The 27669-nt window shown below is 43.3% G+C and overlaps 2 protein-coding genes and 1 long non-coding RNA gene across 5 annotated transcripts in view; 2 read left to right on the top strand and 1 right to left on the bottom strand.

The window, feature by feature from the left end:
• Positions 1-900: 900 nt before the first annotated feature.
• On the top strand, positions 901-9893 carry pskh1 (protein serine kinase H1). Its single transcript, XM_056281764.1, has 4 exons — positions 901-1361; positions 2258-3155; positions 4827-5750; positions 8592-9893. The coding sequence occupies exons 2-4, from the start codon at positions 3087-3089 to the stop codon at positions 8907-8909; spliced, it is 1311 nt and encodes a 436-aa protein (XP_056137739.1). The 5' UTR covers positions 901-1361; positions 2258-3086; the 3' UTR covers positions 8910-9893.
• Positions 7838-14689, bottom strand: LOC130114036 (uncharacterized). 3 transcript variants are annotated; one of them, XR_008810376.1, is made up of 3 exons: positions 10731-14689; positions 9904-10027; positions 7838-8140 (listed from the first exon to the last, which is right to left on the bottom strand). It is a non-coding gene; the product is annotated as an uncharacterized LOC130114036 (long non-coding RNA). The 3 variants fall into 3 exon arrangements; XR_008810374.1 differs by having other exon boundaries at positions 10759-14689; XR_008810375.1 differs by having other exon boundaries at positions 10932-14689.
• A 428-nt stretch (positions 14690-15117) lies between these two features.
• Positions 15118-27669, top strand: part of mbtps1 (membrane-bound transcription factor peptidase, site 1) — a 35908-nt gene continuing 23356 nt past the window's right edge. The window contains exons 1-6 of the mRNA XM_056281943.1: positions 15118-15229; positions 19187-19749; positions 21474-21737; positions 23052-23267; positions 25477-25587; positions 26544-26653. Of these exons, the coding sequence (XP_056137918.1) occupies positions 19512-19749; positions 21474-21737; positions 23052-23267; positions 25477-25587; positions 26544-26653 (939 nt within the window). The 5' untranslated portion in view covers positions 15118-15229; positions 19187-19511. The remainder of the gene's footprint in view (positions 15230-19186; positions 19750-21473; positions 21738-23051; positions 23268-25476; positions 25588-26543; positions 26654-27669) is intronic.

Genomic DNA, 27669 nt, shown 5'->3' with positions numbered 1-27669 from the left:
GTGCTCTGTAAATGTACGGGCGCGTGGATGTGCTGCTGCGCTATTAATAAAATAGTCTCTTATCTTGTTTACGTGCACTGTTTAATGACATACCACACTCACTTTCCTCCTATTCGCACTCCTCCACCTGCCGAGTGCAACAACTAACTTGTGCAATAACCTATGCGGCAGCATCTGCGCAATATAGTATTTACTACTGTGCAATACGACGTGCATGATGCCCTCACAGTCAATGATCTTATCATAGCCCCTATTCTGTTACACCTCTTAATATTGCTCAGACGTGGCTCTGCACCCATACTTTTACTTGTTATGCTGCTTCTTTGCTATCTTTACAGCGGCGTGTCCGTGTTGAGAGCAACGTACCAAGTCAGATTTCTTGTATGCGATTAGACTTGGCCGACAAAATGGACTCTTGACTCTAAAAGGCTCAACATCTGCATACTGTGTGAGCCGGGTCCGCAGGGAATAACCGGGACACTGGCTTTTACCTCCCACGAAAATGAGCTGGTCCATAGAAGTGAATTCATATTCATACGTGGATTCATTTTCCGTGTTAAAAACAAAAATCGCAAGCGGAGACACGCGCGCTTGTGTCCTGTGGATGCGTGCGCGTATTAGCAAAGAAAAGAAAGTAAGTCCCAAGCGCATGTGAACATCCGATACACGCATCTGTTAATCTGAACAACATCGCTAAACGCAAAAAGTAACGTTGCATGGAAGTTAGTTGGGATTGTCCTCCCACTTTTGCAGCCCCCCCCCTTCCTGCAGAAAAAAAGAACTAATGTCAGTGCGTTGGTAAGGAAATGTGTGTATCCAGGAAGTGAGCTCACAGCGGCGGTGGCGAGAGGGTTTTGTGGGGTCGAAACGAGCCGAAGGAGGTCGTCCCGTCCCGTTCCTACAAAAGAAGTTGGGAGGAAGAAAAAAGGTGGTCCTGCTGGAAAACATCGTCCGGAGAAGAACAGCCCACACCGAGGCTCCGAAAACTCTTCCTGCCACCTCCTCTCGCCTCTTTAACAGCTCGGCGGACACACATGGAACGACGAAAGTGTCCCAGGTGCTTCTCATTACGGGGGGAAGTTGATCCCGCACGTTTATCAGCGGGAATATAAAAAAAAGAGAGACGAAGAAGAAGCGAGAACTGCGAAGGGGAAAATGGAGAGAACAGCTGAGTGACTTGAGAGTGGGGTGAGGAGGCTGGCTTTGGCAAGCTGCGAGTCCTGCCCTGTTGCTCCTGCTGTGTGTGTGTGTGTGTGTGTGTGTGTGTGTGTGTATGTGTGTGTGTGTGTGGCTCCCCAGCTAACTAAACGAGCTGCTTAACTTTTTTTTTAAACTTTGGCTGTCTGCGGTAAAGGAACGAGGTGAGATTTTTGTTGTTGATTTTTGCGTTTTTGTGCGTCGTCAGTCGGACAACTCGTTATTGTTCATGAGGGGATATCGCTAGAAGTTATTTGATGCTGCCCAGCGTTGTTTAAAAAAAAAAAGGGGGTCACAAATGGCTTTACGACAAAAGAAAACACACATTAACATGAAAAAGAAGGGCCTGGCCACCGAGGCGTGGTCTTATCACCTTTGTGTCGCTCCCATCGTACATGAAATGCGGGTTCCGGCTCGTCCTCAGCGCCGGAGTCCCTTTGCAGAGCTGCTTTCTGCGGCTCGTCCCAAGGCGGCTTAGCCACGATCATGGCTGACAAAGCTAACTGATAAACATTTGTGCTGAAAACTTTTACTGAAAGCACATTTCGGTTTTCCCGTCGGATAAAAACCGCTAAAACGTTGCTACAGGAGGCCGTTGTGTTGCCCTGTAACTAAAAAAAGGGGTTGTTTTTTTTTTTTTTTTTTTAAACAATGGCTTTTTCAAACCAAATCTCCAGTGTTGCAGTGCCATTGCCCCTTGGCTGCACGTTTACAACTCGTTCTTCTCGCCCGGCGACTCAAAACCCAGCCACTTATTCAAAAACACGTATTTTGTGGTAAAGTTTGTTGGACATTTCCCCAAAGTTTTGCTGTTAACTACACTACAACTTAACGTGTGTTGGTAGTGCTTCCAAATGCCAATGTACCCTTCCATAATGTGCTGGTCCCTCCCCTGTTGTGTTGGGATTTTACACCAGCAGTAATGTCCATCGGTTGAGTCTACACTCACCAAAGTCATGCAGGATTGAGAGTTTATTCTGTTTCTCTCTCTCTCTCTCTCTCTCTCTCTCTCTCTCTCTCTCTCTCTCTCTCTCTCACTCTCTCTCTTTTTGCATTTCAGATCCTTTTCCCCGACTCCATCTCCAACCTGTCATTCTCCAGGGAATGCTCCTTCATCCGTGGAAAGACTGTTAGGATTTGAAGTGTTTCCCAATTGATTGAAGCTTCTTTTCGCTTCTGGGGGGGGGGGTAAACTAAAAGTGAAGGTGACGATTTGAATTCATACACAAATCCTGCATAAATTTAAAATATTGCATTGCCGCGTTTCTAAAGGCAGCCCCTCTGAGGCCTGTGTGGAGAAGTTGGATGCCCTGGCCACGCCGCCGCCTCCTTCACCACTGTTGGGTTGTTTTAGTACCTTGAGCATCTGTATTAACTTCGATTCATGCAGTTTTTCCCTTAAATCTTCAAAAACGCTGAGCTGTCCCATCCCGGATGGGACCTTGCTAGCTCCTTTCAAGAGGCTCGATGCCGCCCCCATCTGCAGACAGTGCTGCCTGGAGGTGTGTACTAGGTCTACTGGCACAAACTCAAAAAAGTACTTTGTCAGAGCCAGTAAAACAGTACTACAACAAGGTGTAGCAATACAGTAGGGGCTGGAGGTATAAAGACAACCAAAGTACTCGACAGCTGCAGTCTTGAGCTCTGTGACTTTGGATGCGACTTGTATCGGTGTTGCATTCTCATTTGTGAGCCTCCTGTCTCTGATGCTGATGCCACCTCATCGGACCTTGAGCGTATGGTGTGAGTCTCTTCATGAACCCTCCATCTGACTCTGGACACAGCCTGGATGTTGGGCTCCTTTTGTCTGTCGAGTCCACAGTTGCGGTGATGAGACTGGGCTGCTGGGGGCCTGTGTGGATGGCCGGGCAGCAGCCTGAGGTGATGTGATGGGGTGCAGGAACAGTAAGGTCCTCCCTGAGCCTCCAGGGGACGTTCAGCTGGACCTGGTCAAAAAGGTCAGTGGGACTATGTCAGGACTGCCATGGTGCTGTGATATGACTAAAGAAAAGATTTTTTTTATTCTCTGACCTCAAGTGTTTGCCGGGCATCATTTAGAATTGTACAGATAAACACTGTACTGATCGCTTTAGCGATAAGAAACTTGCCTCTTTACTGAAATTTCTCTTTGGGCCCTAACAGTAAAATAGGCAAACATTAAAAAAGGGAAACAATCACAATTTCCAACATTATCTCTCCATATACATATGTTGTAGGGATAACACTGCATTAGCAGCCATAATACTGAGCAGTCCTCTCTCTGTCTCTGAAACACCGCTGAAATTGTGTCGAAAACTGTGAATGTGAAAATGTATTTCCTTGGTTTGCTGGTTAGCTGCATTGTATAGGAAAATGGGACTAGCAATACATTATACAACTGTATGTAGAGTTGATTTTTGCGTTTTCTTATAAAATATGGCCTATTGGCCAACCAGGAAGTAAGTTTTCATATAAATGGATTGTCCCCCAATGACATCACTGGTGGACAAAGTTTTGGCGGCGTTTCAGAGACACAGAAGACTGCTCAGTCTTATGGCTGCTAATGGAGTGTTATCCCTCTAACATATATATGGAGATAATGTTGAAATTTGTGATTGTTTCCCTTCTAGCCCTCAAAACTCATCATGTATCTCCTTTTCAAAAACAGGAAGCTCACATTAAAGTCACACATGCAGTAGTATGTTCTATTGGGGGAAAAAATAACCATTCTTCCATCAAGTTCAAATGGCTTTATTTTGTACTTCTGCAAAACTTCTTCCTTGCTATCTATATCCGTGCCATTCTTTCATATATTTTTTTTTCTATGGGAATGCCGGGCTATTGGATTTTATGCTCTCACAAATTTACAGATAGCTGGGATGTACTACATCAACTACAAAAAGTAGATCCACGTTTCTTTTCGCTCCTATTCAAAACATGTTCTGAAAGAAAAAGTTATATAAATGAAGATGTGTGTGGCACTACTATGAGCTTCCCATTTTTGTAAAGGAGATATATCCTGGTTTCTGGAGACTTAAGCAGTTGTCCCATTGGACTGTGTTGAAGCCCAGCGAGAAGATTCAGCAGTTTCTCAATACTGAAGCAATCTGTGAAGTTTTTATTGGTACGATTCTTAATGATGTGTTTTTTATGAGATCTTTGTTCAAAAAAAGTGAACCTATCCTTTAATATTGTAATAATTAACATAATGCTGTTACTTCTAATAGGAGTCACATTAGCACTGTACGTAGTACAAATTTTGATAATAGTGATATAGAAACTTTTACATTCATTTACCTGGACCTGGCTGAGAAGGTTATTAGGATAATAATTGAAGTGGCGTTGACTGAAATGATTATTTACCTGTCATTAACTGTTTCTTGTCAATGTTTGCCCTTTTGCTTTAACTGGGAGATAAGAAAAACCCACAGTGCCATGTTTCTGTAAGCTGCCTAAAAAACTGAAGATGTCATAAATTGGTTAATTGTAGTTATAAGTAGTTTTGACCCCACTCTCATTTATATGTTAATTAAATAGAATTATACATAATTAGTTACATTTATTTTTAATCTCGTGTCTGTTACTGCTCTCATCCTGCATCTTGTATATGACAGAGAATGCCTAGTAAATCGTTGTAATGTATTTCTCAGGTGGACCTTCCCGGACCCCCGCAGACGGACATCTACAAACACTTCATACGAGGTGATGGCACATGCAGCAAGATGGGTGATGCCGGATGTGGGGGAGGAGACAAGGCGGACTGCGCCTCCCCCTCTCAGGCCCAAACACACGGTGCCACCCCCACTGCCTCTGCCCAGCCTCCCAAAGACCAACCCGAGCCGCCCGACCCTCAGCGGAGGAAAGTGGCAAAATATCGGGCCAAGTTTGACCCGCGGGTCACGGCCAAGTACGACATCAAAGCCCTCATTGGCCGAGGGAGTTTTAGCCGAGTGGTTCGCGTGGAGCACAAGAGCACACGTCAGCCATATGCCATCAAAATGATCGAGACCCGCTACCGGGAGGGGAGGGAGGTGTGCGAGTCGGAGCTGTGTGTCCTGCGGCGCGTCAGACACACCAACATCATCCAGCTGATGGAGGTCTTCGAGACAGCTGAGCGTGTCTACATGGTGATGGAGCTCGCCACCGGTGGAGAGCTCTTTGACCGGATCATCGCTCGCGGCTCCTTCACAGAGCGGGACGCCACGCGGGTCCTGCAGATGGTGCTGGACGGTGTCAAGTACCTCCACACCCTGGGTATCACACACCGGGACCTGAAACCAGAGAATCTGCTCTACTATCACCCCGGAGCCGACTCTAAGATTATCATCACGGATTTTGGTTTGGCCAGCAGCAGGAAAAAAGGGGACGAGTGCCTGATGAAGACCACGTGCGGCACACCGGAGTACATCGCCCCCGAGATTCTGGTGAGGAAGCCCTACACCAATGCGGTGGATATGTGGGCACTCGGGGTGATCTCCTACATCCTGCTGAGCGGGACCATGCCTTTCGAGGATGACAACCGCATGAGGCTTTACCGGCAGATCCTCAAGGGGAAGTACAGCTTCTCTGGAGAGGTGAGATTTCAGATGTTGAAAGACACCACACACACACTCTCTCTCACTCTCTCTCGCACTTTCACTCACCGACTCTCACACAGACGAACCCACAAACCCTTGCAAACTTCACCCATATTTGGAATTCATTCCTAACACAGCGTGAGGCTCTGTCAACAGATTCTCAAGGGGGAAGTGAGGCTTCTTTGGTGAGGTGACATGTGCAGACAGACAGACGCTCATATACACACACATACACTGAAAACCCCTTCCACCCATTCCCACATGCACCCAATAACTATTAATCTTCTCACCCTCTCAGTTCACAGCTATGGCCGTCACATTCAACCATAACGCTTGTCATTTATTTGTCCTCTTCGCTAAGTCAATACGCTCGGCCACAAAGTGTGTGTGTGTGTGTGTGTGTGTGTGTGCATGCATGATAATTTATGTTCTATCTGTGTATCTAGTTGAAAGAATGCTGAGTTGCCCTTTCCTTTGTTTCATGGAGTGGGATGTTTAGGTTGCCAGTAAGCTTTATTAAAGGGCCCTTGGCTACTGTTTGCCCCACATGCAGTCAAAACCAGAGCAAAAATGAGCTGAATAATTTCTTGAGTATTTGAAGGGAGCCCTTACTCTGTCAGATTTTGCTGGTGTCCTGTATAATGCTGCAGATAAATTTAGTGCTTGAAACCATTTCTAAACAGCCCGCATTTTTAGTTCAGTTCTGCATGTGGTGCAGTGCCGCTGTTATGTGAATACTTGGGATCCCCATAAGGCGTTTTAGAGGAAGAGGAGATGGGTTTGTCGTCAAATTGACAGTCACATATTTCAAAGATGATACAATAGGATGTGACTTGTCCAATTGTAAGTGATAAGTCACAAGAGGCCATGATCTACAGTAGCTTGTAGGATAGCTGAGTGGCCTTAAGTTATTGCATGCAGAAAGTGGTGTTGTCATGGAACAGTTACATTTTCAATACATTTTCATTTTTTTAACCAGTAATCATTAATTTACAGTAATTAACAATCTAAATCAACAGTTATACTTTTGTGTATTGGGTATTTTATTCTGGCTTTAAGTGTGACTCAGACAGCTAAAGCCGCATTCCGCGTCCATCTATTTACCATCTCCCGGTTTAATACCACACAAGAGCACTTAACAGTGGTGGGACCCATCACCCTCCATGAATCGCTCCGGGTCCAGAGCCCTGATTTAAGAAACACTGCCGCGGGGTCAACAGGAGGAGGAGCTCAGAGGGAGCTGACTTGGACAAATGCTAAGACAAAGACAAGATTTACAGTTAGTCTGGAAACAAACCACGCTGTGAGCATCACGTGGCTGTAGCTATGAGAGATGTATATCTGAGGCCTCTGTATGTGTCGTGTATGTTTGGCCTGCACTGGTGATTTACCATGTCTTTTGTGTGTGCATGTGTGTCCGTGCGTGTGTGTGGAAAGTCAAGTAGTGTTGATATGCCTAAATCTTGTCTCCTACGGAGAGAGGTTCAATTTACTTAAAACTGAGACCAAAGATAGTTGGCCATCATGAAATATATATCTGTTGTAAGCATTTCATTTTTGGACAGTTTGCAGTGGCCCGCGACCCTGAGGGCAGGATAAGTGGTTTGGATAATGGATGGATGGATGGTTTTTTTGAACGTGAATAAGTCTATTCAAGTTGGTGATATGTCAACTCATTAACAATACCTACGACTCTTACGATTTGCTGTACATATTTTTTGGGATTGTCATCGTTAGGTCAGATTACTGATGTGACATAGATCCAAGATCAGTACACAAGACCTCAAGGCCCTCAGGTCTTACTTGCAGTGTTCTTGTTGTTCTCTGGTGCCCCCTTGTGTCTTGTGGTGGTCTTGTGAGAGGTGGGTGCCTTAAACTCTGCTAATGGTAGATAATCTCCATATTTCTGTCAGTTTTGTTAAAAAAAAAAACGTGTCATGGTAGTGTTGTTTTTATCATAGTTTAGACCCTTGTTTTCCAGCCTTTTTCCTGCCATGGCACACTTTTTATATCCCCAAAAATCCACTATAAGAAAGAATTGGTACACAATTTTAAAACTGCAAAGCAAGAACTCCTTTCCATTCTTAACAATATGAATTTATTTTATATATAAATAATCCATTGACAGCATGGTGGCCCAGTGGTTAGCACTGTTGCTTCACAGCAAGAAGATCCTGGGTTCGAACCCCAGGCCATCCCAGGTCCTTTCTGTGTGGAGTTTGCATGTTCTCCCCGTGTCTGTGTGGGTTTCCTCTGGGTGCTCCGGTTTCCTCCCACCATCAAAAAGACATGCATGTTAGGGTTACTACTCCTGTCTGTGCCCCTGACCAAGGCAACGGAAAGAAGAACTGGAGTTGGTCCCTGGGTGCTGCAGCTGCCCACTGCTGCTATACAACAGGATGGGAATGTACGGGTTACATTTCATTGTAGCGGTACAATAACAAAATAAAGTGGCTTTCTTCTTTTGATTTTGAAAAGAGTGACATTTTTACAGCACATCCGGTCAGCTTTAATGGTGTGCCGCAGCTCACCAGTTGAAAAACAGGTTTAGACTGTCTCCTCACTACGAAAATATTTGTTTGTAATAGCCAAGTAATTTTACAATGGTTTCTTTCATTCTAATTCTCATTCTGTCTGTCTTCTCTCTGCTTTTAAAATCGTATCCACCCATCATCTGGCCCTTTTTTGTTCCGTCATGTTTATTACTTGTTCATGGTTGTCATTAGGCTGTGATAACCATAATCACACAGTTCATACTGCGTGTTTTGGTGTAAGCAGAAAATAATAGATGATGTTTCACCTCCTTTTTCCTCCCCTGAACCTCTCATCTCTCTCCAGCCATGGCCCAGTGTGTCCAACCTGGCCAAGGACTTTGTGGAGCGGGTTCTGACAGTCGACCCCAGTGAGCGGCTAACAGCCGGGCAGGCCCTCAAACACCCCTGGGTCGTCAGTATGGCTGCCTCCTCCTCAATGAAGAACCTGCAGCGTTCTATCTCTCAGAACCTCCTGAAGAGGGCGTCCTCTCGCTGCCACAGCACCAAGTCGGCACAGTCCACACGCTCCAGCCGCTCCACCAAATCCAACAAGGCCCGACGGGCCCGGGAAAAGGAGCTCCGTGAGCTCAACCGCCGCTACCAGCAACAGTATAACGGCTGAAATGGTTAACGCTAAGAGCAAACAGTCGTGGAATAGTTGCAGCTGCACTACAGGAATAACACTACAATGATTGAGCACTGGTAGTCACGGTGAAGTTTCAAAGTTAATGCCAACAGTGGTTAAGAGTCAGAAATCATTGCCACGAAAAACAGAACAATGACTTGGCTCCGCACTCGGCTACCAGCAACAGTGGAATCAGTGGTTGAACATTAACTGTTGCAAGCAAGAACAGTAGAACAAGACCTGTGGTTAAGCTGTATCTGCACATAATTTAGGTGAAATGTAATGGCTGAAGTGATCTGTGGGTGAGAGACTATGATTTCCTTTGACAGCATGCCTTCCCACAAACTCATGAATGGACACTACGGTACAGCTCTGTATGTTGACAACCGAAATGGTTACACCTCTCTCTATGTATCCATCCCTTTACCCTTTCTTTTCGGCCACAGTGAGTGAAGGAGGGAGGAGGGTGCGTCCCACTCTCCCAAACCCTCTCTCCCCCATTCCACGTCTCCATATTTATTTATTATTGTTGATGTGATTGATAACTGGTCTCCATTCAAATGGTCACTGGATGATGACCATCCACTTGGATCTGTTGAACAGAATTCTGGATACTGACGTTTCTAGGAAGAAAGGGATGCTTCACGAGAAGGGGAGAAAAATGCCTCCCTTTACTCATTCCTCATTAAAATTGCTGTGAATTTATTTTTGTGCTACAGGAACGGTTGGAGAAGTACAGCGATATTGTGTCTGACCTTATTCGAAGAGGTGAGCAATGGAGCACACTGCTACACAAGCACACCATTTAAAAGCCAAAATGAAGAATTTCCTATTTTTCAAATCTAAGCTCTTCTGTAATCTTGCCATAATTACACTATTGATGTCATGGATTTGAAGCTGACAAGAGATTGTGAATGTGTTTTGTTTTTGTTTTTTCAGGTTAGGCCACATTAGTATTTGATCTTTAATGTGCTGTAAGGCCAGAGCATACCAGTGCCTGTAGACGTGCGTCAAGAGGGACGCTCCTATTCATTTCAATGTAAAATCCCCTCACTTGTGGCATCCAGCCGTGCGACGACGTGCGTCTACTTGACCCCCTGCGAATTCTCAGAACACTGCAAAAAAAGACAAGCCAGCCAAGTCGGTAGACTAGAAAAGCGCTATATAAAATGCAGTCCGTTTACCATTTATATTATGTTGTTTTAGGTCTCATAATGCTTATTTCAAGATATTGCTTCTAATAATTTTCTTATGCCACTAGCAGATACTATTGCTTGTTACAAGACAGGTTGACCGTTTCATGATTATAGGACTTGTATATGGGATATTTTCAGGGGAAAAAAATTCTTTAAACAAGAAACTTGATCTGAGATAATCTGAGAAAGTCCTGTTATTATGAAACCAGTACATTTTTTTAAATAAGCAATTTTTGAAGCGGCTGCATACAACTTTTCACACACACACACACACCCGCGCGTCCAAGTGTTTGCGCTGCTATTGCAAAGACAACTGGATCGCTCTTCATTTATTAACAGCCTGACTACTGTCCAAAGCAAGAAACAACCATAAGAACCCCAACTTGAACTAGAAACCCTGATCTCAGTGCTATGATAAAGGCAGAGTACAACATCCGGTAGTATTAATAAGTAGGCAGGTTGTGTTACTTATGGATCCAGTAGAAAGAATGCCAACTGAATGTTGGTTTGGAACCCTTTCAAGTCCCGGGTGTTGTATCGAACTCTGTTTCCCTCTCGAGATTCGAGTTCGTTACAACCCAGGGATGCTTCAACCTAACCCTGAGCTTAACCTGACGCTTACCTTAACCTAATCGTAACCGATAGCTGACCTGTTTCCATGCGAACGCTTTTGTCTGGCTGAGGGGAAACAGATCTCGACAGGGAAACAGAGTTTGATACAACACCGGAGCCCATCGAGGTTCACTCTTGTTTTACTTGTTTCTGTCACTCTCCCTCTTCGTCTTCTTTGCCTCCTCCGTCAACGGGGTTCTTTTTCTCTTACCGGGTAGTGTTTCCACTCTCATTTCAGTTGTTCCACCATATCCGCAACTGAGGATGGCTACCAATGGCTACCAGGAAAAACGAAAGCGCGAGCCTCTTTCTATTTTGGTTACACAATGGTTGACGCACTTCCTTTGTGCCATAAATGGAGCCTTCATTTTCCCGCGAGATTGTGGCAGGCAGAATTTGGTTCCCTATAAACCTAAAGCGAAGCTTATAGGGAACCAATCCAAATGCCGATGGTGTCATTATTATTCTATAGCCATTACACTATGCAATCAACATTTACTTCATAATGATAAGTTAAAGCAAAAAAAAGTTTTCTACTGCTGCTTTAACTGCCAGCAGAGTAAGGAAATGTTACTAGCAATATCTTGAAATAAGCATATGAGACTTAAAACAAAATAAAATACCGTGATAAGCTTGATTATTTTAGCAGTGATCATTGCTCTATCCTCTAACACTGACACTCCTACAGACTTGGATTTTCTTTAAGGAAAAAAAACAATACAGAGTTGCTAAAAATGGCACTTTGCTTCCTGTTCGTGCTACAGATGGCGTGTGACGTGCATCGCTTGACCGATTGACTTGGTGTTCTGCTTCTACACTGGTTTGTGTTTGGCTTCAGTAGCATAAAGCCCCCCCCCCTTTTGGCCCAGATTCCTGGGCTCATTTATGACCCACTAATTCCTTCCTGTAGTATGGCACCATATTAAAGTTTGGTCAGTCTTTGCAATGGTTCACTGCCATCGAAGTGAGCCATTGCTTTTTACTGTGGCCATGAATGGAAGAATGGGCACGTGGTCAAACACAACCAGGAAGCCAGGAATAGTTGGTGTTCCTGAGCATCAAATAGCTGCATAACAACACTCGGAGCATTCGTACTTTGGAGGGGAAAAAAACACAAAAAAAAACAAACGCCTGCAGTGGGTCCATACCTCAGATTTCCGTTTGCAAATAAGAGACTTGCAATAGCAATAATGAAGTGCGCATTAAAAAAAAAAAGAAAAAAAAGGAATATTAAGAATTCAGTAAGGGGACCACTTGCATGAATGATGTGAAATCAGCTTTTGGTGGTTTGAAATCAGAAAAACTCGAGGAGTGCAGATCTCTGCCAGAAGCTTCTCCAGTTCTCGGACTTAGGTGGAAAAACCAGCTGAGGTGTTAGCACTCAATTGCGGTATAAAACAGGTTTTTCAAAGTTTTTGAATCACCGCAGCCACGAGAAGTCCTTGATCATACAGTTAGAACTGCACAAAAATTATTAGGCTGACAGGCGCAGTAGCATGCAGATTAGCAGCTGACAGATACACACACGGGCAGAAAAACCAGTGTTTTTCCTGCCATTATGAGACTTTCACGCAACACCCAAGTTGATTGAATGGGAAATATGGGGGAAAAAAGTTTTTAATATGCAGCACTGAAGCTAAAAAATCTACCTAATAAAAACATTTTGCATGTGTTGCAGTCTGTGGATGTGCAGCCTCCCAAGCTGACCTTTGCACGAATATGACCAAGTCTAATATGAACTTGCACTTTCCAAAAAAAAAGAAGAAAAAAAAAATTTGCAATACGACCATGTTGGTTTAACCCTGTCTTTATTTTCATAATATAATAAAGCTGGGTGAACCATTTACACACTCTTCCTGTTTTGATTGTAAATAGAGGAAGTTGTTCCTTTATAACGTTCGCATTTTTTGGATTATCGAAATTTATGATCATGTCGCTGCCTGATCCAAGTCAACCGTAGATGTGAGTCGCGCATGCGCACGGTTGACTCAGATCGAGCAGTGACAGAGCAGTGCTGGTTGAACGATCTAGAGAGTGAATAAAGAGAGGGAGCGGCGGTAGCGAGAACAAACACTTTTCAAAGGTTTTGAATAACCACAACCACGAGAGGTTCTTCATCATACAGTGATAATTGCATGAAAGATTTTAGAGTAATAGGTCCAGTAGTATCTGTGATGGTCTGGCGGCCTGTCCAGGGTGTCTCTCTGCCTGCCGCCCAATGACCGCTGGGATAGGCTCCAGCATCCCTGTGATCCTGAGAGCAGGATAAGCGGTTTGGATAATGGATGGATGGTCCAGTAGTATGTGTGTTTGTGTATCTGTCCGCGGCTAATCTCGCAAACACACACACACACACACACACACACACACACACACACACATAATCCCCTCCAAGCTATCGGCCTGGCAGGGATAATAACAGTCTTCAAACATGAGTGCACTTAAATCTGATTAAATTTTTATGCCTTGTGAAGAAAAACAAAGAATCCTGATTCTTCAAATCCACAATATCTACAGGATATCTTGAGTTGTAGCTCATGAACTATGCCGCATTTCTTGTTCATTCTGTCCTCCTTTTTCAGTCAACCCAAATAATGATTATTTCAGTACCCTTTAGATGAATATATACCATTCCATTGATTTAGCATGCCTGAACGTCAATAATTTGCTTTGAAGTAGATGTCGAGTGAAAGGCCGCTGCACACCTCTGAGATAAGGGTGAAGGTTTTGGGCGAAGACTTGGTCATATTTGCCTTGTCTTTTTTTATTTTTATTTTTTCTTGTTACATGGCACAGCACTTCCTGTAATGGGTCATATTGAAGTTAGTTTTTGAAAGGTTGAAAAATCATACAGTGACTGGAATGATGAGTTTGTTCACTGTATTAGTAGTGTATTGTTGTTTATGATTGAAAATGTTTTTGTTGGTCAGATATTATCAGCGCTCCTAATGTATTGATTTTGACCCTCTTTTAAATCAATTGCTGAGTACTAAATCAGTTGTACAATGTGGTCTTGCATACTTATATAAGCAGTTTTCAGGGATTTTCCCTGGAAATATAAAGTTTTGTTGTTGTGAACTTTTTTGAAGAGATACTGGAAATCCAACCGAGCCACGTCAGCTGACCTCATTTTTCCTTTCTTTATGTTGGAAAATTCTTTTGTCCTTTTGCGTTTTCTGGAATGCCCTGTCATCTGCCGGAAACTATTCTAGAACACTCTGTTTTCCATGATTTAATTTAGAATAACATACTGTGGTGATCCCTAACCAGTCTTTTCATCTTGTTCCACTACAGTGTCACCAACGCTTTTCCGATATGTTACTCTGTTGATGAATTGAACTTTTATACACACGAGACAAGATTATGGGAGCCTAAAATTTGAAGCGTTTTTAATGCACCCTTTACTATTTATGTCTTAGGTCTTATTGCCTATCATTAAGATGTCATACTTTAAAACATGAATTGGGGCAATTTCAATGTTTGAGGTCATTTCATAAAAATACATGTTTTCTAGAATGTAGCATCTTCAGTGAGATAGAATTTTAATCTATTTTGAGTTCTCGGATCTAAATTTTTTTTTCAAAACGTGCCGGTCAAGCACTTAACTTGGACACCAAGAATTCCGTTTATTTTAATTGGTCAGCAATATTGTTTGAATATATTTGTGTACCATGTCCAGTGAATAACCAAATAGTATTAGCAGTTTTGCAGAATGTAAATGCATTTGTACAAATGTTTTCTATCACCTTTTTACATATCTGTATGATTTCGTGTAAATGCTGTTGCTGTCCTAAATGAAGTAGCCAACTCAACACTGTTACCTGAATACAGTTGTTTGTCCTCTGTTTGTTCTTGTTTGTCTGTCTACATGGATGATAACACTTTGATTCTTTTACCATTAACTTTTTTTTAATTGTTATTGAATGTTGAACCGGTTCAGTCATTGTTTTATGCAAATAAAATATTTTAGTGAGATACGTATCTCCTTATGATTTATTTTAATTTTGTGGTTAATAGTGTGTAGTTATGGTCTGCTGGAGCAGCCGTCGGACGCCTCCTACGGGCAAAACGACGCACTTGTCCTGAGACCGACAGCTGAAGTGGGTAAATAGCACATAGGGTTGCCAGGTTGGACCAATTATTCACACAACGCGCTTCAGAGGGGAAGATTGGATCATTTCTACGTCGTATGAGCAAGGCAGAAAAAAACAAATTAAAAAAAACTAAAACAAGGAAAATCTACATGTTTCTCCGCTTCTCTCCCGTTTGGGTTGATAAAGGTAGCCGCTCTCAGAGGGTAGCCTGAGTTAGGAGGGATGGTTCACGCAAATCTGGCAGCCCACTAGCAAACAACCAGTCGTCAGTTGTCTGGTCGGTTAAGAGTTTGGTGAGGGAGCCTTTGTTCGATTACTATTAAAGTAAATGAATAGCGGTAAGTGAAAGCTGCATACGCGGATGGTAAAAGACTCAGACGGACACACGTTTACCGTGAGGAGTTATTAAACGGAGGTGAGTACGAGCACACCCGCGGCCGTTACCAGCCTCTGCATTAGGTAAAACGCTTTGCTAGCGAGCTAGCCTTGCGCATGCGTGGAAGCAAATGGGGTCCTAGACCCGGAGCAGAGAATGAAAAAAAAATCATTATCGCGTCCCGTCTTTATAATTTAACAGACGTTACTTAAATCGAAACACGGTTTTCATAAATTTTATCCACGTTCTATGTATTTACTGACGTGTGTGTGATTATTTTAGTTGTTTATATGGCCTTTACACTGGTGTGTGTTGGCCTCCAGCATGTCCGTCTCAATGCTCTCTATGCTATTGACGATAAAGCTCATTGAAAATTTACATATTAATGCCTGGATATAATGACGCTATCACTGTTGTTTTTAATGATTTCACGCAATAATACTGTTCACTACCTCACTTCATCGTTATATCCAATAGAAGAGACATCTGAAATTGGATGCTGATCAGTATTTGTCTAGTTACACTGAGGTTGGAATAACAAGAACACAGCGCTCTGCTCGAGATTCGCTTGCTGAAGTGCCTTTAAAATGTTATGTTGCTATTTATGGTTGACTGGTATCTAATCTGGTATCCAATCTGGTATTTATGAAATACCAGAATCTGATCTGGTGTTTATGAAATACCAGATTAGATTAGATTTAGCAAAGTAATGTCTCCATTCAATTAACTATTACATGAGGCAGTGTTCTTATCCACGACCAGTGTTGGTTGTACTGGTTTTTTTCCCCCCACCTTTGTTCCTTCAGTGACACTTTATATGCATGGACACCTCGTCATTTCGTATTCATATAACCAACGCAACCAGCCACCAATGGGCCAATCTCCATCCAAGGGTCCAGCACCAGTCCACAGCAGTTACACAAACATCGATTTGAACTCTTTGGGCATTCCTCTGATGGAGGATCTCTAGTTTCTAATCCGTTTGATGATGCCATTTTTGTGGTTGGGTGTCATGTTGACACAAGTGGCCCCAGTCTGTCTTTTACAGCCCTGCCCTAACCAGTAGAACTATTTTTACAGCCTGGGGTCCAAACCAGTAGTCATTAGCTGTATTGTTGTCTTACTGGCCAGGTTCCTGCCCCAGTCTAACACTGGGAATTTTAGAACCAGATGCCAGACTAGCCAAGAAAGGGTCCTCAAATTATATTGACAGTAGTCTTATCACTCCACTAGTCCAGTTACTTGTAGTCGCTTGTGTTCTGTATTATTATGTGCAGTGTGGCCCCCAACCACACACATACATGCTTGAGAGGTAGGAGTTGGATGTGTATGAGTGAATGCAGTGAATTTAGACTTGATTGTTTGTTGTTGTAAAACTGTGTATGCAAATCTCGGACTAGTGTCCAACAAGCAAACAAAAATATTGTGCAAAATGGATGGAATGGGTAGTCCTTTTGTGTGCCAAATGCTTGATTCCTGTGTGTCAGGAACTGCATTGTAACTTCAGCTTTCCTCAGTAATTTCATAAATTGTAAAATAACCTTTAAGGCAAGCACATTTTTATCCTGTTAGTGTACCAATACAATTAATTTGTTTGTTCTGGTCACTGTATCTTAAGAGATATCTTCATAATGTTTCTGAGCAAATTGTAACACGGGTGGTTTGAATTACAACCGAAAGGTAGATGTGGTTTTATGATTTCATAGCTATTGGCTACTGAAATTCAGGGCGGTGGTGTGGGTGTGTCTGGGTGGGCTAAACACTGGGGCTTTGCCGCTTGCCGTAGAAAAACGAGAAATTCACTGGTGACAGCCCCCTTCCTGCTCTGTCGTCACTTTACAAAAAAATAAAAAATAAAAATGGCGAGCGACAAGACCACCGACAGCAGCTTTGAGGTTGAGGAAGTGCAAGACGGTTCCTCTTTCTCAGTAGACGCTGACTACTCGCCTCACGGATACGTTGCTCAGCCAATACAGCCGTATTCCTTCCAGCCAAAAGGGGGCGTCTCCGCTTTTATAGCGTCCCGCTACGGACACGCCCTCTATGCTAATGCTAAGTCGTGACGCGACAAGTTACCACATTTTCGCCAACCGGAAATATGACTTCGACCGCCGATATCTCGTCTGGCCATAAATGTGATTTTAGGGCTGCCATTTGTCTCATCGATCACATTCACACTCCTTACATCGATTAACAACAGCAAAAGTCGGATTTTGATGCAAGTATCTCTTTAAAAATATACTGAAATTCACCAAAGTAATTAATATATCTCTAGTCGAGCAGTGCATCTAGTAACATTTGATTGGTCGTTTATTTGTTCCCAATTTTGAGGACAACTTTACCATGTTTTCTTTTAGATGCATGGCCAGCTGGATACCATAGACCAAGACTGAAGACTGGATATACACACACACACACACACACTCTCTCTCTCTCTCTCTCTCCCTGCATAGCTGCACACTCCATCCTGGAACATATTGCACATACACTCTGGTCAGCCACACAGCTTTGCAGTTAAATGAGCTTGCTATCGCCACACTAGAGATACATCAGTGGTGCTACGACGAAGCTTAGTAATGAACTAAAACCATCCAACTTTGTCAGAAAAAGTGAGTGGAAGAAAATACAAAACTTTGTTTACTTAATGCACAATGTATTCAGCAGGAGTAAATAGCAGGTGAAAGTGTAGCGTTTTAAAAGGTGTGCCTCATGTGAAAAAGCCCATCAGCTGTGGGCCTGTGGCCATCTGGTGTAAGGTGGGAGGCACTAACAGACTCTGCAGGAAGGGAGGCTGCCTGAGTTGGTTTATGTAACCTAGGCTGGACACAGATTGTAGTGCTAGTTCTCACAATCTTTTGTATTATGTTTTTGCAAAGTGTCTCTGTGTTTGTGTGTTCAATTACCGGTTTGTTCCAGCTTCAGGCTAGGGCAGTAATGGCCCCATATCTGCCCATGGGTGGGGTGTTTCAGAGGTAGTGGGTTGGTGGGGCTGCTTTCACATGGAAAGCACCTGACTCTATTTTAGGGTGGTTCAGGAAGCCTAGCTGTGGTTATTAGTTTTGCTTGATGTGTCCGCACATCTGTTATTTGTATGTAGCTGTGCAATGAATTATAATTCATTGCACTTCTAACACCCATAATTATGGGTGTCAGAAGTAATTCCCATTTTTTAGCACTGTACATTGTGTATTTTCCAGCACAAAGAATTGTTTGACCTGACATTTACTGTAGACTGGCTAAAATTTCGGGATCTCCCTGGCTATTAGACAGACTGTTATTTGAGAAAAGCTGTTTATTGGAAGTTTTTATGAGTAACCTTGTATTTCGGGATATTAGTTTTATGTTGGATCGCGTAAAGGGGCAAGTGATAGGTTTTTCTTGGCTGTCTCCAAGATGGGACCTGTCCTGCTAGTTCATTCATCCATCCAGGAAAGGATTAAGTGGTATATGGCTCTATCTACTCCATCTGGTGACAGCATTGTACCCAGAGGGCAGTAATGTCTCTTTATAGTTGCTAAATGAGGGAGGAGTGGTTTATATGGCACTCCTGTATTACAATACACCCACACCTCCCTGACTGCCTTTCTTTCCTCCCTCCCTTACTCCGCCTTTCCTGCCTTCTTTCTATCCTTTTTCCTTCTGTTCTTTCCTTCCCTTTGTCAGTGTAGAGGGAGCATTGTCTTTCCATGAACAAAGCTCATGCTTTACACGCAACTCCAACTTTGGTGACTTTCATATTGTTACTTAACCTGGTGTTTAGTCGGCAGACCAAGCTTTTTAACCTACCGAGCAGTGAATCTAATTACAAAATCTTAAGTACACAGGTGCCAGTTTGTTAAATGGGTTTTTCTTTTTTAGTTTTAAAGGTTACTTTTCTGAAATTCAGCTCCGACGGCATCAGTTGAGGATGGACTCGGAGAAATAGGTTATTTTGTATGTATATACATGTGTTTGTGCGCATATCTTTATGTAATATATATATTTGTATCCCTCTAGGAATTAAACTGGAAAACATCTGTGCTGGATCTCTGGATTGAGCCCTCCATCTTTGCCTGATTTCTGCCTCTATCAGTTGCCCTCGCTGGTTTTTAACATGGCAACTATGATGGCACTCTGGCAGCACCATTGATCTCCACCCTGGATAACAAACATGGAGAGAAAACGCAGAAAGAAATGAATCAAGCTGCTCAGGCCATATGCAATGTGGACTCACTCTTTGAGCTCTGGACCTGAACTGCTCCGTCCCAACCCCTGACCTTTCTCCCACCTTAAGCTCCTTGTTATTCATGTAAAACAGCTCCCCCTGGAGATTGGGAGGCCCATGCCTTATCCTATGGCGTGTGCTGCTGCTGACCGCAGAATGTCTCTGCTTCTTGCGTGGATGTCACTGCTGGGGCTGATGGTCGGCTACTTGCCTGTGGTGGGGATGGAGCCAAGGGGAGGCGTTAAACAATCCTCTGAGCACACCGCCAGCCCAATGCCCCCCTCCCCATCCTCTGGCTCCAACTGCTCCCAGCTTACCGTCAAGCTTGAGTTCTCCTCCAAGGTGGTGGAACATGGTGAGAATTTGCACTGCTAGATCCTGTTTATAATCACAATGACTGTATACTGCAGATGCATGGTATTTCCATTTTTCCTTTTCTATTTGTAACTTTATTTTTACTGTAGTCAGCAGTTTATGCTATTTTCTTTTACATTCTAAATTTTTTCAAACACTAATGAACACATTTGTTAGAAAAATAATTATTTGAGGAATTATTGCTTAAGCAGATGTTATACAGTGACAAGGCACAGAAACAACAGGAGATCGTGGTGGGAATGAATACACACCAAAGTGTTTTTAATTGAGACCTGAACATGATATTGGAATTACATGATACACACCACAGACCTTATGCCCCACAACAATACAATAATCTATTTTTTTGCCACTGGATATTGTCATGATATCCTCATCAACCATCATCATTGCGTGGCCACAACTGTTGAGCAGAACCGAGTAAGATGAATATGGCAGCCATGCCATTGAAACTCTATCTCGCTCCCATACACACCCCGGTGTCAGTAACATCACATTATAATGGGGGTATTGTCTTTTTATGTGTCAAGCAGGCAGGCAATGCGGCTCAACCCATCTGACTGGATTTCATAATTTGCTTTACTGGTTCCTCCAAATGATAATGCGATAGGAGTAAACACACCAAGGATCATTTATGAGAGTGTACATGTTTGTTATGGGTGTTGCTAGTTTGAATCGGACCATAAAATGTGCACCATTGTCATTATAATGAGGTTCCTATCCCACCTTCCATCTGCTATTCATATTTTCTTTATTGTATCGTCATTTTTCATATTCAGAATATTTCTCTAGGAATGCAGAAGAAAACAATTCTGTTCATGACTGACTCCAAACTCGCGTGTTGTCGCTGTTAGTTAAGCTACGCAACAAAATCTGCCCCGATTGTTCAGATTCCTAATTTACAAGAGAATGGTGGCGTTTATTAATTAAATGTATATTTACAGAATAATTGGCTGGCGCATTCAAATCTCTGTTTCTCTCCTTGGGGGGGGGGGGTCAGCCTTCAGTTACTGTGGCAACAGTCAAGCACTTTGCTTGCACACGTTTCCCAGTAAATATGCTAGAACAGTCGCACTCAATCGTGTGTCATGGAGGCCAACGCGTATGCAGATTTTTGTTCCAAACCAACATTTCACCAGCTGATCTCACTAATTAGTCATCCTCTGTCTGGTTGAAAGCAGGTTAATTAGTCAAACCAGATGGTGTTGTGTTGGGTCGGAAAGAAAGTCCACATACACATGGCCCTCCGTGGCACACGGTTGAGCAGCACTGTGCAAGAGCATAACGTTATGTTTTGATCTGATCTTGTGGCCGACGTAGCAATAGTAAGTCGACAATTTCAAAGTGACTTGACAAAGTGACCGATATGGCACTTACCAGGACATCTACCTGCCTTGCTGACCTTTTATGCTTGTTTTTTTTTTCGTTTATAGATTTCGATAGGACAAGCCAGAGACTATTTTGCATACCCCGAAGTAATCAGCGATATGTCACTGTATCGCCTCTTCCCGTTTTCTTTTCATTGATTCACACTGCCTCAAAATTTGGCATCTTGATTGGTGTCAACACACAGTCAAAGTCATGTTTTCCACTGTTGTTTAACACATTTACCCTCCTGACTGTAGTCTCCTTTTCCCCCAGTCTGCTCATTAGCTACTTTCTAACACACGCCCATCCGCTCTTCTCTCCTCCCTCTCTCTCCAGAATACATTGTAGCGTTTACAGGGTACTTCTCGGCCAAAGCCCGCCACCTATACATCAGCAGTGCCTTGCGGAACGCCAGAAGCGAAGCTTTGGACTGGCACATTGTTCCCAGGGAAAACCCAGCCTCTGACTTTCCAAGCGACTTTGAGCTGGTCCACATACGCCGAGCCTCGCCGAGCAACCTCCTGACCTTAGAGGACCACCCTTACATCAAGAGGGTTACGCCACAACGCAAAGTGTTCCGCACGCTCAAGTACATTCCCTGTAAGTCTCGTGGTGCGGTGTCGTCTTGTAGGGATAGTGTTTCTTAGGCCTGCATGCCAGCCCACATACAAATTCACCACCAAATATGCACAGATCTGTATGGCATACATAAATGAAAAGCATGCCAAATAGTGTTCCTTTGCTTTAATGTGAAAGGTCAGTCTCTCTCTCTCTCTCTCTCTCTCTCTCTCTCTCTCTCTCTCTCTGCAGTGTTTTTCATTTCAGTGACAATTGTATGTACAATATAATTGATAGACTGGTGTAAGCCTGGGCTTGATAGTTTTTGTCGGACCAATTGTGAGTGCACGTGTCGTGTGTCTGAGTGGGACACAAAGGGCCTGTGTGTGTTGATGGTAGTGAGTCTGTGTGGTAGGGGAGGGGGTTTGCCCCAGTACCTGGCAATGGATGAAAGCTTTCAGTGTGCCCCAGCCCACCTAGCACATGTAAACGGACTTATACACACCCACACAAAACTGGTTTTGTATAGGGGTATTACAGTGACTTACTGGTGACTTACGTTTTATTTAGAATAGCAAAAAAAACCAAACTGAATCACATCATTGTTCTCAGGAAAAATCTGTAGGCATGCAATATCAATGTCGAATTAGCCTGTGAATGCAGTGGATTTTTGTTTGAAGATCTAGTTGTAGCAGAACCGCAGGGAGCAGGTGATAATTTGAATTGAAAACCGATTGAAACAGCTACCCAGTTTGATAGATTTGTTTGAGAGAAAACAGATGAGCTTTTTTTTTTGCCCCCATTAAATTGGTCCAGACCCACTGGCAGGGCACAAATGACTTGATTTGGCTGCTGGTCTCTGCCACTGTTTGCTAATGACCTGATGATGATGTTCTGTACAAGTGAGCCTGATGAGATCAGATTGGCACAAACGAGGCCACTGCAATGCGCCTCACAACTGCAAGATGTGAGGTGCGGGGAGATGGGGAGGTAGATTTAGTTAAATGAGGGGTCAGAGAATGCTGTGAAGATAAGTGTGATTTCGATTTGATTAGGTTAGTAGAATGCTTAGTTGGTAGAATGCCCGCTTTTGTCTGCAGGAGGGACTAATGATGCAGACAGCAGCTAATATGATGGATTAGCTTGATGAGAGGGGGCTCGCCTGTTGTCACAGAATGGCTCTTTAGGAGACTAAATGGTGCTTTGCAGTGTTGTAGAACTAATTGGAGAAGAGCGTTTTTGTGCAAACACATGCACACAGAATTCACTGTGTTTCAACAGATCCCCCGCATCCTATTCTTGCACATTCTAAAATGAGGATTAATGAAGTTGTGTTTTTTGTTCCTGTCCCTGCAGCACCTGAACCTGCCGCACCCTGCAACACCACCCGCTGGACACAAAAGTGGCAATCTTGGCAGTCGTCCCGCCCACTTCGTCGTACCAGCCTGTCCCTGGGCTCGGGATTCTGGCATGCCACAGGTCGCCACTCTAGCCGCCGTCTCCTCCGGGCCATCCCCCGCCATGTCGCTCAGATCCTGCAGGCTGATGTACTTTGGCAGATGGGACACACTGGTGAGACCCTGACCTCTGACACATCCATTACTGGAAATGAGCAAGGAGTTGGAGCAAAAAGTCTCTTTACTGATAAAGTCTAATGTAAATCAACACTGTCATAACTCTCTCATAATTTCCATGTTATTTGACTTTTGTCTGAGAAACAGTTGGAATTTTTTTGTTTATTTTTTTTTTAGTGAAATGTCCCAAAAATCATAAAAGTACCCATAATATTCAACACACAACAAAAAGCCCCTTACAAAGTTCATTTCCTACCCTCATCAAAGGTAACCCTAGGCTTGACAGTCGACCCTGACCCAAGCAAATGTTGGGGGTACTAAAAGTTGGACAGAGGATAGAGATGGTTATTGTGAGACAAATCCATATGAGTAATATACACTGCTCAAAAAAATAAAGGGAACACCTAAAAACACAATATAGACCTCGATGAATGAAATATTTCAGCTGAAAATCTTTATTTATTAGACAGAGGAATGTGTTTAGAGCAAAATAACCTAAGAATGATCAATGGAAATCAAAATCATTAGCCCATTAAGGTCTGGATTCAGAATCATACTCAAAATCAAAGTGGAAAATGAGAACATAGGCTGATCCAACTTCTGTGGAAATTCTTCAAGACGTTCAAAATGAGGCTCAGTAGTGTGTGTGGCCTCCACGTGCCTGTATGCACTCCCTACAACGTCTGGGCATGCTCCTGATGAGACGACGGATGGTCTCCTGAGGGATCTCCTCCCAGACCTGCATCAGGGCATCGGTCAACTCCTGGACAGTCTGTGGTGCGACATCGCGTTGGCGGATGGTACGAGACATGATGTCCCAGAGGTGCTCGATTGGATTCAGGTCTGGGGAACGTGCAGGCCAGTCCATAGCATCAATGCCCTCGACATACAGGAACTGCTGACACACTCTGGCCACATGAGGACGAGCATTGTCATGCATGAGCAGGAACCCAGGGCCCACTGCACCAGCATATGGTCTGACAATGGGTCTGAGGATCTCATCCCGGTACCTAATGGCAGTCATGGTACCTCTGGCTAGCACGTAGAGGTCTGTGCGGCCCTCCAAGGATATGCCTCCCCAGACCATCACTGACCCACCGCCAAACCGGTCATGCTGGAGGAAGTTGCAGGCAGCAGAACGTTCTCCACAGCATCTCCAGACTCTCTCACGTCTGTCACATTTGTTCAGTGTGAACCTGCTCTCATCTGTGAAGAGCACAGGGCGCCAATGGCGAATCTGCCAACCAAGATGTTCTCTGGCAAAGGTCAATCGGGCTGCACGGTGTTGGGCTGTGAGCACAGGCCCCAATTGTGGACGTTGGGCCCTCATACCATCCTCATGCATTCTGTTTCTCACTGTTTGAGCAGAAACCTGCACATTAGTGGCCTGTTGAAGGTCGTTTTGTAGGGCTCCGGCAGTGCTCCTCCTGTTCCTCCTTGCACAAAGGACCAGATAGCGGTCCTGCTGCGGGGTTGTTGTCCTCCTGCGGCCCCCTCCACGTCTCCTGGTGTACTGGCCTGTCTCCTGGTACCTCCTCCATGCTCTGGACACTGTGCTGGGAGACACATCAAATCTTCTTGCCACAGCACGCAATGATGTGCCATCCTGGATGAGCTGCACTACCTGAGCAACTTCTGTAGGTTGCAGATACCGCCTCATGCCACCTCTAGTGGTGAGGGCACTAGCAAAATGAAAAACTAACCAAAGATCGGCCAGAAAAGATGAGGACAGGCAAATGGTCTGTGGCCACCACCTGCAAATCCATTCCTTTTATAGGGGTTGTCTTGCAAATTGTCTAATTTCCACCTGGTGGAAATTAGACAATTTACCAACAGGTGAAATTGATTCACAAATCAGTGTTGCTTCCTAACTGGACAGGTTGATATCTCAAAAGTGTGATTGACTTGGAGCTACATTGCATTGCTTATGTGTTCCCTTTATTTTTTTGAGCAGTGTAGTTGAGGTACCTCGAAAAGTCATGCTTCATAATGCTTATTCATTATTTAATGCATTTTACTACGTCTATATTTAAATCATCATTTTTCAGCAGTTCAAAATGGAAGGTAGCAGCAGTTAATTATGTTGCACAATGTATTATCCCATAAAAATGATGTTCCTCCAGCAACTAATATCTTGATTTGATAGCTGTATAGATGCAAATTTTATTTTTATTCCAATGTGATTGATTTTAACATTGTGTGTTTAGGCTCTGGCGTGAAGGTAGCGGTGTTTGACACAGGCCTCAGTGAAAAGCACCCTCATTTTAAGAATGTAAAGGAAAGGACCAACTGGACCAATGAGAAGACTCTTGATGATGGTGAGGAAGATTGAGTATTATAATGATGATGAGGATGGTGACATTGATCATGGCTTATGATGATGACTAATGTTAATGATTATGATAATGACCTAATTGGATGTGATTGAGTGATCTTGTTTTTGTTAATTATGGCGACTTGAATATGCCTGAATATAGGTATGAGTGCTGCTCCTAAATCGTTGGATCATAATGTGCTTGTGAAAATGGGCATAAACACCACCACCACCACTACTACTACTACTACTACTTTTGGCTGCTCCCGTTAGGGGTCGCCACAGCTGATCATCCGTTTCCATTTCTTCCTGTCCTCTTCATCCTCCTGTGTCACACCAGCCACCTGCATGTTCTCCCTCACCACATCCATAAACCTCCTCTTTTCCTCTTCCCTGGCAGCTCCAGATTCAGCATCCTTCTCCCAATATACCCAGCATCTCCTCCACACATGTCTAAACCATCTTAATCTTGCCTCTCTTGCTTTGTCTCCAAACCGCCCAAGCTGAGCTGTCCCTCTAATATAATCGTCCCTAATCCTGTCCTTCCTCGTCACTCCCATTCAACATCTTAGCATCTTCAACTCTGCCACCTCCAGCTCCGCCCCCTGTCTTTTCATCAGTGCCACTGTCTCCAAACCATATTAACATAGCTGATCTCACAGCCATCTTGTAAACCTTCCCTTTGACTCTTGCTGGTACCCTTCTGTCGCAAATCAGTCTTCTGCATCCACTCCACCCTACCTGCACTTTCTTCTTCACCTCTCTTCTGCACTCCCTGTTACTTTGGACAGTTGACTCCAAGTATTACATGAGAAAATGGGCATAAACAGCAGTGTGTAATTCAGTCATCAAACCAGAGTCATAAAATGCAGTCTAAATTGTTTGAATTCTCTGAGCATGTGTGTTGTGGTGTGTGTGTGTGTGTGTGTGTATGACCTATTTTCTATGTTGTCTCATCAGGCCTGGGTCATGGTACCTTTGTGGCAGGAGTGATAGCCAGTATGAGAGAGTGTCAAGGCTTTGCTCCTGATTCTGAGCTTCACATCTTTCGAGTTTTCACCAACAACCAGGTACCTACTGTAACTACTGTCCTCAGATTGTAAATCTTACTTGGAATAAGTAGAAAAAAAATCAACCAAAGTTTCAAAAAGATAATTGCAAGGAAACATTACCTTACAAATGGGAAATTAATTGATTTGTTCGAGTATATTACAGCTTCAGATTGCATTGTTGCCTTTTAGATGTCCGCTGCTATTGGAGGTGTTTGTGTTGGGTCAGTCATAGTATATCTGAATTATAGCCAAAGGTTGTTTTTTTTTTGTTTTTTTTTTAGTTGAAAGTTAATCATTACTGTTACAATGCACAGTGTTAAAATTTTTCAGACCTGCAAATTTCCCATAATTCTGAGCTGTTAAAACGGGAAGGAGTAAGGGAATAGGACTATGTAGTTCTGTGAAATTAGTCTTAATAACTAAGCATTGTAATGAGCTACTGTATGTATAGCCAACACTGACACGCCACTACTTTAGTCTTCAGCATATGAGCCATACCCTGCTCCGCAACGCCAACATTGTTGCTCTATGAATAGATCTGTATATGTTATGTTGATTATTGGAGGATGTAATGATGGGCAATATGGCTGAAAATGTCATTATTTCAATGTCAAGTTCTTATCAGACAATACTGAATTTTATCACAATTTATGCAAAATTACCATTTCTTTCCCAAATTTAGCATTAATATTGCTCTGAACAAATGATGAATGACTGAGAACTGTCATTCAAACACTTTTGAATACCAGATTATGGATTATGTGCATGATTACTGCAGTTAATGCATAACAATAGAGTCAATTTTGAAAGACAAGCAGGAATTGCATTCTTTTCAGTCTTATCGTTTTAGCATAAAAGAAGAAAAGGTCAATAAAGAACATTTTTAAACACATTTAGCAGCATCCTCTCAGTAAATTCTTGCTCTCAGTATTGTGTTTGTAATTTTTTTGGTAATTACGGAAATTAAATCTCAAGAGTAATATCACCATTGGTTGAAATCTTTGACAATTTCCCTCACAAAATTGTCCATACGG

The sequence above is a fragment of the Lampris incognitus genome, chromosome 6 (genome assembly GCF_029633865.1).
Source record: "Lampris incognitus isolate fLamInc1 chromosome 6, fLamInc1.hap2, whole genome shotgun sequence".
NCBI lineage: Eukaryota > Metazoa > Chordata > Actinopteri > Lampriformes > Lampridae > Lampris > Lampris incognitus.
This window is presented reverse-complemented; position numbering and strand designations above follow the sequence as displayed.